The sequence below is a fragment of the Branchiostoma lanceolatum genome, chromosome 13 (genome assembly GCF_035083965.1).
Source record: "Branchiostoma lanceolatum isolate klBraLanc5 chromosome 13, klBraLanc5.hap2, whole genome shotgun sequence".
Lineage (NCBI taxonomy): Eukaryota > Metazoa > Chordata > Leptocardii > Amphioxiformes > Branchiostomatidae > Branchiostoma > Branchiostoma lanceolatum.
In genome coordinates, this window is record NC_089734.1 from 10,470,714 (window position 1) to 10,483,407 (window position 12,694).

At 38.8% G+C, this 12,694-nt stretch overlaps 1 protein-coding gene across 6 annotated transcripts; it reads right to left on the bottom strand.

Moving 5' to 3' along the window:
* Nucleotides 1–309: 309 nt before the first annotated feature.
* On the bottom strand, nt 310–12,680 carry LOC136447825 (SAP domain-containing ribonucleoprotein-like). 6 transcript variants are annotated; one of them, XM_066446895.1, is made up of 14 exons: nt 12,567–12,680; nt 11,287–11,389; nt 10,339–10,407; nt 10,150–10,173; nt 9,752–9,796; nt 9,120–9,193; nt 7,566–7,697; nt 5,067–5,140; nt 4,658–4,692; nt 4,343–4,374; nt 3,694–3,732; nt 3,113–3,184; nt 2,374–2,469; nt 310–1,359 (listed from the first exon to the last, which is right to left on the bottom strand). In XM_066446895.1, the coding sequence occupies exons 1-14, from the start codon at nt 12,627–12,629 to the stop codon at nt 1,315–1,317; spliced, it is 903 nt and encodes a 300-aa protein (XP_066302992.1). In that variant the 5' UTR covers nt 12,630–12,680; the 3' UTR covers nt 310–1,314. The 6 variants fall into 6 exon arrangements, with proteins under 6 accessions (XP_066302992.1, XP_066302991.1, XP_066302995.1 ...); XM_066446894.1 differs by having other exon boundaries at nt 7,566–7,700; XM_066446898.1 differs by lacking the exon at nt 10,339–10,407 and having other exon boundaries at nt 7,566–7,700.
* Between the last annotated feature and the right edge of the window lie 14 nt (nt 12,681–12,694).

Here is a 12,694-nt window from a genome sequence, read left to right on the forward strand (position 1 = left end):
CTAACATATCTAGGCTATTAATGGTTACTGTAAATGCAGAAATGTTCGCGGTGGTTTTATGTTCGTGGTTTTCACAGTGAACCATTTACCGCGAACTTAGAACCACCGCAAAAAGCCATTCCATTTTGTGACTGAAGTGCTACTATTGTTTTAAACGTGAACACAAAACAGCCGCGAACACTCCATTTTGTCCCTGCCGCGAAATTAAATCCCCACAAACATTTCATTTACAGTATCTGATTTTTTGTATGTATATGCATATCATATAAATTGAATAAGCAAGAAATTCACAATAATGAATAAAACAAGAAATTTACAAAAACTATATTTTGCAGGGGTATGAGATTTCTTGTTTTAGCTGTAACAGTTCCTAATATACTGTAAATGAAGAAATGTTTGCGGTGGTTTTGTTCGCGGCGACCGTTTCGCGACCGCGAACTTAAAACCACCGCCAACATTTTTGTCCAATACTGTATGTGACTATAGGCAGTATAGTGCTGCTGCAAATTTAAATGCATTTACAGAACCATATGAAAAGAAACATAACAAAAAAAGAGCAGACAACTATTAATATCACACAAATAATACCTAATTGTGGAGCCAGCATAAAGTGAGTACTAGTGTTTTACTAAGAAAAAAACTTTACAAAAATTTTCCGGCACAAAGTTCTGGGAAGAATAATGGAAACACAAACTTTCTTGGTATCTGCTAAAAGAAATTACAGGTGATTAACATGTATCTGGCTAAAACATTAATTTTTGTCTGATTAAAACATACAATCAAAAATATCCCTGTTGGCTTTTCTTTTTAAGTAATGACAACAAAACATGTTCTTTCTTCTTCTTAGCCCAAAAGTCACTATGTAAATAAAGAGTATCCCTTCCAAAAACATCCTGCAATACACACATTTTTCAGTCTGTCGTGGTGCCCATTAAGAGTCCACACCCATCAAAAACTTGCCCTGATGCTGACAGCTGTCAATCAAACCCATCTTAAGGTCTGCTCTTGCCCTTCTACTCTATTAAGTACCATTACATAATGTTGACCCAAGTCTCTTGAAAAGCTAGCAGTCTGTCTCTATAACTCACTTTTCTGCTCATGGTTTATCTTCATACCTTCACCAGAGTGGAATACCCCTACTGATTATAAACACCCCTGTATCTCCAATAGACTGCTCCATGTTCAGATAGCCATTAGATGAAAACTACTGAGGCAATAGTTTAGTTAGAAATGATAGAACGCCGTCCCAACCCCCACCCCCCTACAACTATAGTACGTGTGTCCAACACATGTTCTCCATAGATTCGGGCATCGTTAAACTGTCAAGCCGAACCTCTCTGCTCTCTTCTTTTTCTTTGCCTGAAACGGAGCAACAAAAACAAAATCAATGGATGAATCGACATTATCTTTCACAGAGTCATGGTTTCATGTCCTCATATCAAATCCCAACACATCACGTAGACTAGTGCTGTGTACCTAAACTCATGTTCAGGTTCAGTTGTAAAAGTGCATGCTGGCATAAATTGTACATGCAATCTGGAAACTACAGTCAGCAGTAAACACTAAAGCTCAGTAATAAACACAAATACAGCATTATGTGTCCGTCCTTTTCCAGAGCAAATTTCACATTCTATGGAAGATTTTCGATGGTTTAGAACAAAAAGGAGAACATAAGCGAGAGATTGTTTTTTTGCAAGTCTGGAAATGGTTCCTGACATTAAGGTTTTCTGGGACTTAAACCTAACCTTTTTTACAAGTACAGTTCAGGTACAGTCTAGGTATGCAGCATTAATAATAATAATAATGATAATAGTCTTTATTGCATATTCCTGCCCAGAAGGGCTAAATGCACAGAAGACCACATGTGGCCTGTAAGAAACATAATGCAAAACATAAGTTGATAAAATGCTACACTAACATTAAAAACTCAAAAACATGCAAACTGTGGGCTATTGCTAAACTAAATGATGATCACCTATTAGTTTCTTCTCTCTTTCTGAAACATTTGGAGATATGACTACATACTTTGTCCATTATATGTTCGTTCTTCCATGACATTAGGTATATAAAAGTGTCCTGCTTTGACATTTTTGTACATTTCTTGTCTAATTCTATTATCTTAAACAATGATTGCCGCTCATCTTTATATAAGGAACAATCAAGCAAAAAGTGGATTTCATTTTCAGCATATGAATCGTCACAGAATTCGCATGTTCTATTATTAGGAGGGGTATGGTTTTGCCTGCCAGATGTAGACATGTACTTCTTTTGTCATCCTCATCTGAGGTGAAGCATGACACTTCTTCAAGAAGCAGGATGTGCACTGCTTATTATAACAGAGAACGACCAATACGAAGGGGACAAAGAACTTACCTCGACCTCATCAGAGGAGACCTGAGTGCCTGCTGCCCCTGCCGCCGCCACACCAAACCTCTGTTTCCTCTTCAACAGCTTCTCCTTCTCCTCTTCCTGAAGAGACAAGTAATCCTGTTACACACCATGAGTATTTAACAAACACTGCCAGGGCTTTTTCTAAAGAGGGTAACAGGGGCACTGCCATGACCATGCGCCCCTTTACCCTGGGGAGCAGATCCTCTGAACAAACATAAAATTCTGATTGACCAGGGATACTACCAGGTCACATGTGGCCAGTCTTCAACTGTGACTTGTCTGATAATAACTTCTCCCCTGAGAAGGCATTAGAATGAACAGGGGTAACTTGAAATTTTCAAACTCCACACCATCCGCGCTCGCTTGATCGCTCCACTCCCTCACAATGCCCCCTTGCAATTTTTCCCTAGAAAAAAAACGGACTGCCATTTCAAACCCTCTAATTTGAACTTATTGACTGGATAGTGATCAAAGAGTTAACAACAAATTTCTTCATACCCCCAAATTATCCATGCCAAAATCACAGAAAAAGATGTTTTGACACTACATCTTACAAGCAAATAGCACAATCTGGACTAAAGTGTACATGTAGATGTGTTGACCATTAGGGGTCAATCCCGGTGTAAGTGGATCAAGCCTCACAGTCTACTGTACAGAACTGGTGTGTTGCACCTAAAGGTGGTTTACTGGTTATGACAAACAAACAAACAAATAAACATACCGACTGAACTGCAGTCGACACGTTCATCCCAAACCTCTCTGCCCGCTTTTTCAACTTCTCCATTTCAGGGCCCTGTCAACAATACACGCACAACAGAAATTATTCTCTAGTTAACGTAATAAGTAAAAGGACCATAGGAAATTTAATTCAGTCTGGTTTCTCTCTATGATACAATCCTTGGCTACATAGCTACAAGGGTTGTTCAGTAAAGATTTTGTATGACCCACTATTGGTTATTGTAGGAACCTGAAATTACACATCTCTATAGGTGAACATAACAAGATATGACTATTCTAACAAACATCAAAATCACAACACAACACAACACAAATGTAAAGTGGGGCAGGTAATCAGCTTTTTGTGAAATGATCATCTTTCTGGTCTAAGTGCAGTTTTTCTAGCATGACATCAGGCACAGATGCAGCACTTTGCTTTCTTAAAAATCACGTCAATTTCTTACAAAGGATCACTTAAAAACAGCTGAAATTTATGGGGATGTGTCCTAAAAATAGTAAAATGTCCTTATGCAGATGAGGTTCTCTATAACTGATCTCAGGCCCTGGAAAGTCAATTGTTATCACCGTTTCTTCTGTGCTGATAGCAGAGTTGTCTCCCAGAGGCTAAATGGTTTGCAGCAGAAAGAAGAGTTTTAATAAGCATGTCCATTGTTCCAACTGCACATGTGTAGCAAGATGCATTGTGGGCAACAATGGCAAAGGTAAAAGCCTGAGACATAAACAAAACATGTCTGGGCAGAGCCTTCACCTTTGACATATTACCCACAGTGCATCTTGATGTGCATGAGCAGTTGGAACCGTGAACAAGCTTCTTACAGAAGTTGCATTCAAACACCAAGGCATGCAAGAGAGGAAAGAGGAAGCTTGTCTATCATACAGCATAACTGCTGTTGACTAATCACAACCTAATCTAATTAACTACCTATTCGTAAATAATAGCACAGAGATCCTTTGCTGAAATCATTCCGAAATGCAGTCCAAAACCAACAATAACTTACAACATCTTCCTATAAATATCAAAACATCCTTACAGTTAACATGCCTTTATAGAATGTGCTACAATCTAACAAGTCTATATATATATATATATATATACAACGGTAAGGTATATATACAAGCACACATACTTTCTTCTTATGGGAAAATGAACCTTGTAATTAGCAAGCATCAACTACTAGTACTTAATATTTTTTGTATAGAAGCAAACACTCACAGAAAGAGTTGTAGCCCCCTTCGCTGGTGCAGCTGTTCCAAAAGAGTTGAGACAAAAGTCAATGTCAATGACTCAAGAATGATGTCATTAGCAATTAGCAAATATCATTATTGAAAAGGATCATTGAAAGCAGTTTAATTAAACATATAGTATTCTTTAGGTTAAATCTACAGAATTTCGATCCATTTTGCTAGACGTGCATTGCAAAATCTTTCAATAGTTTTAATTGTAAAATACAAAATTATTTTTCTGTCTAAGTTATTACAATGGATACTAATAAAAACTGAATTTGAAGGATTTAATTAGCCTACTTGCCTGTGTTTGTTGGTCCTGAGACAGAAGTTCCAAACCTGGAAAACACACAATACAACAGTTGACACACATTTTTCAGACTGAAATTAATATACAGCAAATCTATTTTTGGAAATTCAATTATTGTACTTCACTTTATCTTCATGTTTACAAAAATGTCATGGTGTAAGGAAAATGGACAATTTCGCTTCACGTCGGTGGCAAGTGATTAACAGAACGGATATGTGAAGGAATCATAAATATTAATAACAGTTTTTTTTCATGGTGATGATAAGTTCAAGATACAGAGGTGACTGTGAAAACAGTGAAAATAAAGTTACAGTGAAAGAAAACAGAATTGCAGTATGATTCCTTGACATTACAACTACTGGTTATGGTGACATTACAACTACTGGATATGTGCTTATCTTACCTGGCTGCACGAGCTGCTTTCTTGGCATCTTCGGACGAGTGGCCACCAAACTTCTTTGCCCTCAACTCTAACCTCTGCAACAGAAAGCACAACTTAATCTTCATATCTTTTTCTTTCTTTCTGTCACAAAGTCAGGAGTTTAAAGAATGGAAAAATAAATAGCATCACTTGAAATATTGGTGACAATGGATCTTGAAAGGAATTTATCACATTGAATTCTAAGTCAAATTGTATAAGATAGTAAACAACATTAGTACACTATCACTGTACATCTAGTTTTATACACTGTCTTGTGAGAAGACATAGTAATATTTTCTTTACTTTCAGAAGTACAGCAGGGGGTTTTTTCTAGGAAAAAAATGCAAGGGGAGCATTGCAAGGGAGTAGAACAACCAAGCTGGGGGATGGTGTTGAAAGGGGGGTTCCACCCTTCCATGGTGTGGAGTTTTAAAGAATTTTAAGTTAAAATGGGGCATTCTAAGATTTCCTGAGGGGGTAGGGACTACTGTCAGACAGCTCAAAGTTGAAGACTGGCGACATGTGATCTAGTAGCATCCCTGGTCAATCAGAATTTTCTGCAGACTCAGAGAATCTGTAACCTCTTTAGACAAAGCCATGCTGCTACAATATCATACTGTCAATCAATCAATCATTCGCAGGCATCAGTGTCTGATGCATGGCGGTTGCAGACATGCATACTCTCACCTCTCAAATAGAAGTACCCCCTGGAATAGAAGTACCCCCCGGACAAATTTTCAAAATGTAATATAAGTACCCCCTGGAATAAAAGTACCCCCCGGAAAATTTCAAAAATCGACAGTCGAGGCTAGGTAAACTGTGTCCATACATGTACAACTGTCACTGTCAGAGGGAAATAAGATAATAAGCAGGTAGGTAACTTATGTTTAGTCAATTATGCCATACCTATTAAGTATATAGATACTAATATTGAACAGAACAACTGTCCATAGCTTGTTCAAATCATGATGATCTTCCTCGCCTCTTCGTAAAATATAATAGTAATATTGAAAAATTGGGCATAGGTTCCCCGCTATGACCCCTAACCGGGGGCCACGGTGCTTTCAAATTGTAAGTGAAAATGTACATGATACATGCTTCTTCTACTTGGAACTTGAAGCAAGTGATCAAAGAAAATTGTTATATCATCTTATTATGACTGACAATCAGTGACATATAACAAAAATCATCAGAGTCCTTTAGTTAAATGTACCTGATCATATTTTCTAAAGACATCAACCACAAAAAAACACAAATATGAACACAGTCCTTCCACAAAAGAAATATGTCTATAAACTTTTGCTCCATAGCGTCGCGTCGAAAACAAAGTGAGACGCTCGGATTTCGAGTTCCTGCGGTAAATCCCACAATATTGAACAGAGATCGACTGTAAAAGTAGCTCAACGTCACAGACCGCACATACTAAGAAGTTACCCATTAGGCATTACGTGTTGACACTAGAAACCCGCGATGAACCGCCAAAATTGGGAAAATCTTACGATTATTTAAAAAAATGAACCCTCTGAAAATAAATATGGCACTGTGTGCCTATTGTTGCCCAAAAAATATAATATTTCCATGCGTTTACGGTATCATTTTAAAGATCGGTATCCGCACTACGCAATATGCTGCTAGTTTTACTGTCGCCATGCCTGAGAGTGGCGGCCATGTTTCGCGATTTCGCGCTGTTGTTTACCGAATCATATCGGACATATTTCTGCCGTTTTACAGATTTTGTGGCCTCAAAACACATATCACAAGGGAAGTTAAGATTGTTGTTTTAACGTGTTACATGTCTTCTGCGAACAAATAATTCTTCCGCCGCGCTGCCGATACTACGGATATAGTGGTCAGGAAATTATTATTCCCCGTGCAGGCGTGCACCCTACTCCACACGTTTTTGATCAGCGTGCTTTGGTTTACGATTTAAACAGAGACTATCAAAGTTATTTGTATGAAACTTGTATTTTAGAATGTCAATGTCGCGTCTTATTTTCCGGTTTACTTTGTAGCGTCATAGCGTACCGGGTCATAGCGTTATCGACCGATATGTTACGAGTGCCACCACGATACTTTTCACAAGGCCGTCAAAGCGGCGAGAAAATCAACGCCGGTAGGCCGAAAAATAGCGAATTACGAGCAAAAATACCGGGGAAATATGGGCAGAAAAACCTTAACTTACGATTTTAGAGGGATTCCTGGTTTGCAAAGCCTCAATTTTTCAAAAAATAATAAACGTACGGTCTAGAATAAGAACGTACCGGGTGGAACTATAGGCGAAAAAAAATAAACGTACCGGTACGTTTATTTGAGAGGTGAGAGTAGGGCTCGCCAGGCTGGTCTACTCTCGGCATAGACCCTCCAGTTGTTTCTGGTGACTCCCAGCCCCTGGAGCGTGTTGAAGATCTGTCACTACTTCTGAATATCATACTGTCACTACTTCTGAAAGTAAAGACAGAGGTGCTAGGGAACCGTTCCTACCTCGGCCTCTGACATCGGTGGTTTGACAGGAACTTTTGTATCATCAGACTCAGAGCTGACACTAGTGACCACTGTGGGTTTTGCTGTGTTGGTAGTTTCTGTGTTCTCCTGATTGTCCTGAGCTGTGGTCTGCTCCTGAAAAAAGTACAAATGCCAAGGATCAGAAAAAATACAGAGCTTACCTTCATTCTTGGGAATAAACAAACTGACTGCTGCACCTAACCCGAAAATTGTGTTGAACCGAATTCTAACTTAAAATTGGAAACAAGTAAGTCAACAAAGGAGCTTGTTATTATTTTTCAAGTGTCAAGAATATGCTGTACACTAGTGTACAATAGTACTTTCAAATTTTAACGTACAAGCCCTATACAGTTATCTTGATGCACTGGACTGGATTTTGTGAAATACACTTCTGTGCTAGTCCATACAAAGGCCCTGAACAAGCTATCAGATTCAGAGACTGACAAATCTTAGTTTCTGTTTTTATTTCAAATCTGCAGCTGTATGGCAGTTTCTGGTTTAACACACAAAAAACTGCATCAGTTAACACTTAACGGCAAAATTCTAGCTCTCTCCCTTACCTAAAATGATACACACAGTGTTTCCGCCAGACCGCGACTGAGAGGCCGTCCACTTGGGGAGGGCCGTACCGCGAAAATTAATTGACCGGACCGCGAAAATTAATTGACCAGGAAAAGTAACTGAATGTTGTGATCAGAAAAGACTTTGTTAATTTTTCAAAATCAATTTGTTACGAAGGTCGCTATAATACTGCTTCAATCGTCAGAAAATCCGATCTATATTGACCAGAAACGCCTCAAGTGTAAAGGGGTTTTCCCGCCCTGTGGTCACGTGACACCTTGCCGTCAACCAATCAGAGCACAGGTTTTATGACGCGGACCAATCAGCGCTTAGAACCTTGCATATCAATGAGCTTAAAAACATGGCGGACGGCCCGGGACTCGAGCGAGCTTCATGGCTTATGTGAATTCATAGCGAAAATATGATTTATCTACGGTACATACGGAGAATTTTCACGGAAAAATATTCAAAGGAATATATATTGTGTCGAATACGGCCAGAAATGAAGGCGAACCGCGGCAAATCACGATGTAGAGGCTGAAATGCACGGGCGAAATTCTTGTTTTGTTTACGTTTTTCCTTGTTTTCTTCGATGACTTTCTTCGATTGAGTCTTGAAAAACGGGTTTTAATGAGATGACCGTATGCCAAAGGCACCGACATCGATTCTTTGCAAGCTTAACAATAGCAACAAACAAAAGAGTGTGAATTTCCAACGATATAGAGCGTCCCCACGCCCGCAGTAACAAAGAAAAACACAGAAATTATGCCGACCTCTCGTATTTATTTCCCGATTTCTCGGCATTTAGTAATTAGTTTGTCTTTTTTTTTAAGAGGACGGCCTATGTCTGAGTTCAGGCCGTCCAAAGCGACATAAGGCTGTCATTTGACGGGAAGACGCCCCTCTGGCGGAAACACTGGATACACATATACATGTGTCTTGTAAAGAATATTATGACATTACTAGTGTCACCTCTTCTTCTTCTTCATCATCATCCTCTTCCTCCTCTTCTTCACCTGCCAGAATGCTGTCATCAGCCTCATCACCTGTAGAGATAACACATGCATCAGATGATCCATCTGTCATTACTAATGTATCAACAACAGGGCTGTGTCAAGCTGAATTTTTTTCCAGCCCACTCATTGTTTGGGAGCCCATGTTGTTACTTCGGGTTGTTAAATCTGTCATTTTAAGCTTATGGAAATACATTTTCATCAGTTTTATGTCATGAACTTCAGGTTTATGACCAAAGTGATTTTTTTCTCCCCAAGAAACAAATGCTTGTCCCAGGATGGATGAAGCGACGGGTCCTGGAGACAGCCCTGATTGACAAACAATTTATACTGAATGGTACCCATGGTCTTTTAATCTCTTTTCAAGTCTTAAAAAAATTCAAGTGGCAACCTTGAGGTCCAAGAAACAAAACTAAATTGTATATGGCCAAAGCAATAAAAAAACTACACAAAGTACTACAGTTTTTATAAATTTTTCAGTGTTTCTAGGTTACCGATTTCTGCAATGATTTTTGAAAAGTACGTCACTGCAAGCCCTTGATTTTCACAGTGCTGGGAAACTTCAAGAAAGTTAATTCACTGTATTCTCACCTTCTCCTGATAGCAAAGAGGTATCCTTCGACAGCAATTCAGCTTCTGTTGAGAGAAAAATTATTTGAGTTTGTAAAATACAGGACTTTACTTCTAAGGCTACAGTAGCACTCAATGGGTATGTAATGTTCACAACGGGAAAGAGATGGAATAAGTCTAGACAAGGAAATGGAAAGTTTTTAAATGTTGGTTACATGTAAAAATTTCCATGTATACAAATGGCAAAGCCACATTTCTCTACTTATAGTGAGATGAAAAAGTATGATGCTTCACCTCAGTTGAGGATCATTAGTACCGCTATACTTTTTAATGTACAGTTAAAAACATGTTAACCTACAAAGGTGAGTTTTTTAAGAAAAATGGCAAGATGGTTTGGAACAAGTGGAACAGAACAATACCTGGTAAAAGTGGGGCTTTAGGATCTAGAGGAAATGGTAACACTTTGGTAAGTACAACAGAACGAGTGAAAGGGTAGTTAGTACTAGATAGGTGTGAAGTTTTACAAACTAATCAACACAAGATAACAGTAACAGTAACAAGATTGTACTGGAGACAGATATCAGGACAGTAAGGAGACACACAATCACCTTCCAGTGACATCCCTGGTGGGAGGGTACCACGCGGGGCAGGGGGACGGGTAGGGGCGCCATGCACTCCTTTACAAACATGCAAACTACTATTACTTGTGGACTACAGACTACAGTTACATGTGATTTATAATCAAACTACAATTACAAGCTACTTGAACTTGTGATCAATATTGTTCAAACATGTTACTTGTGACCTACAAAGTACAGTTAATCTAAAATCAATTAAAGATAACAAAGAAGACAGAAACAGTAACCGAAAATGACACTGACTTTTATCTATACATAACTATCTTCATTGCTGGGGACAAAAATAACAAAAGACAACACCAACCTAGCCTGGAAGCCAGACCCCCAATCTCTAAAAATCAAATATCTATTGTGTGGGGATAGATAGATATTCTAGAGATGGGGGGTCTAGCTTCCAGGCTAATACCAACCATACACACTAAATAAATACATGTCCATACACATAACAAAGACTAATGTGTATAACATCTTCACTCATTCAATATAATGTTTAAGGTCTTCTTCTTGGAAAGGTTAGACTTGATTGCACTTGTTCACAATGATTCTATGCTTGTTCTGATTTAATACCAACAACAACTTTACAACTCAAATAGATATCATCATGTCTGACTTGCTAGCGTTATGTTATAAAGAACAGTACATGAAACTGTCAACATTTAATTCTTGTTTCTTTCACTGTAACTTTATGTTCACTGTTTTCACGGTCACCTCTGTACCGTGAACTTATCATTACCATGAAAAAACTTTGTTATTATTCATGATTCCTTCACATATCATTTCTGTAAATCACTGGCCATCACTGTGAAGTAAAACTTAAAGTTCAGTGAAAATGTCCATTTTCCTTACACCATGAAATTTTGCTACAGTGAAGATAAAGTGAATTACAGTAACACAAAACTAGACAATCAGACAGCTGACCTCCTGCAGTCTCCATGTGCTGCTGCAGGCGGTCCAGGAGCTCCTGTTTGTTCCCCGTCACCGTCAGGCCGCGTGCACGCAGCTCGTTCTTCAGGTCAGCAACCTGGAAACATGGCAAATCCAGTCATCATTAAGATACAAAAATGTGCTTAGGACTTATAACCGGTATGCCTAAACACCTCACCCGACCTCATCCGAGTCTAAAATACAGTGTATACGGCGCAGGGACATTATTTGATGTTCTGAATACGTTAAATATGCAATTATGAATACAAAACAAGCAGTATTTAAGTATTTACCAGTTTTTATAAGTTACTCCGCTCATTTCCAAGTTCTGGCTGGTAAATTCTTAGAGTTTGCTGCTTGTTTTGCATTCATAATTGCATATTTAACATATCCAGAACGTCAAACAATGTCCCTACCCCGTATACACTGCATATTAGACTCGGATGAGGTCAGGTGAGGTGTTTAGGCATATCCCTTATAACTTATGATTGACACAAGTCACTAGATTTCCAAGCAAAGCGAGCAACTCCTTTATTTCTGGCTGTGGCTAATTGGACTGTAGTGAGAAATTATGGTTTTTATCTCCCTATATCTTGTAGAATTTTGAACCTCAAAATGCAGATGGCGTTGCTGTAATCACAGCTTTTTTATAAATAGAAAGGTGCACAACAAGCAAACCAGAATAATAATCTATCCTTTTTTGGTTTGTTTTTTTGTTTCATCATGTTCATCAAGTACTTTTTGTTCCTCACTTTAATCCCCTAAACACAACAGAGAAACCCAATTTTTCTACTGTAAAGCTGGTTAGTTTATATAAACGTTATATCTTCTGGCTGGAAAATGATTTTATTGTCCTTCCTCACTACTAAAACATGCCCCCCTCCCCACAGTGCACGGTGTAACAGAAACTGGACAGAAACGGCCATCCTAAACGATCCGCGTGTGTTAAAACTGACACATGGCGATAAACAGAGGAGATAGCCCAGATCTGTGGGTTCCGTGAGTCGGGCTAGCGAAGATCCGGGTTGTTGACTCCCGTTGACAAAGCGCGCGCAAAGCGTGGACACTCGCAGAAAATCACCAAGCGAGAAAGCAGCTGTTTTTGTCTGCACGTGTGCTCTTTCCTCAACCATAGCGGTAAAACTACAGTAGCCCTTGTACCATGCATACATCCAATCTTTTCACTTGTTTATACTCTTTCCTATGCATTACTTCTTAGGTTCTAAAGACATAGGAAAGGTGCAAAATTTGATAAAAACTAAGATTTTTCGTACCTTCAGCTTCTTCATCGTCTCCATCTTGGAAAAGTTGTGATGCGGTGTGTCCTTTCTGTACATGCGCAGTAGTGAATATCGGATTTTACGACATTATTTTACAGCAGTATAACTAGTTTACGGTAGGT

Bases quoted from the DNA above. Each gene is read 5' to 3' on its own strand.
- LOC136447825 (XM_066446894.1), bottom strand. From the start codon at position 12,629: ATGTACAGAAAGGACACACCGCATCACAACTTTTCCAAGATGGAGACG. The intron at 4,693-5,066 runs GTAAGATAAGCA...TGTGTTTTCCAG, and splicing joins AAAGCAGCTCGTGCAGCCAG to GTTTGGAACTTCTGTCTCAG. The intron at 3,733-4,342 runs GTGAGTGTTTGC...CAAACCATTTAG, and splicing joins AGGGGGCTACAACTCTTTCT to CCTCTGGGAGACAACTCTGC.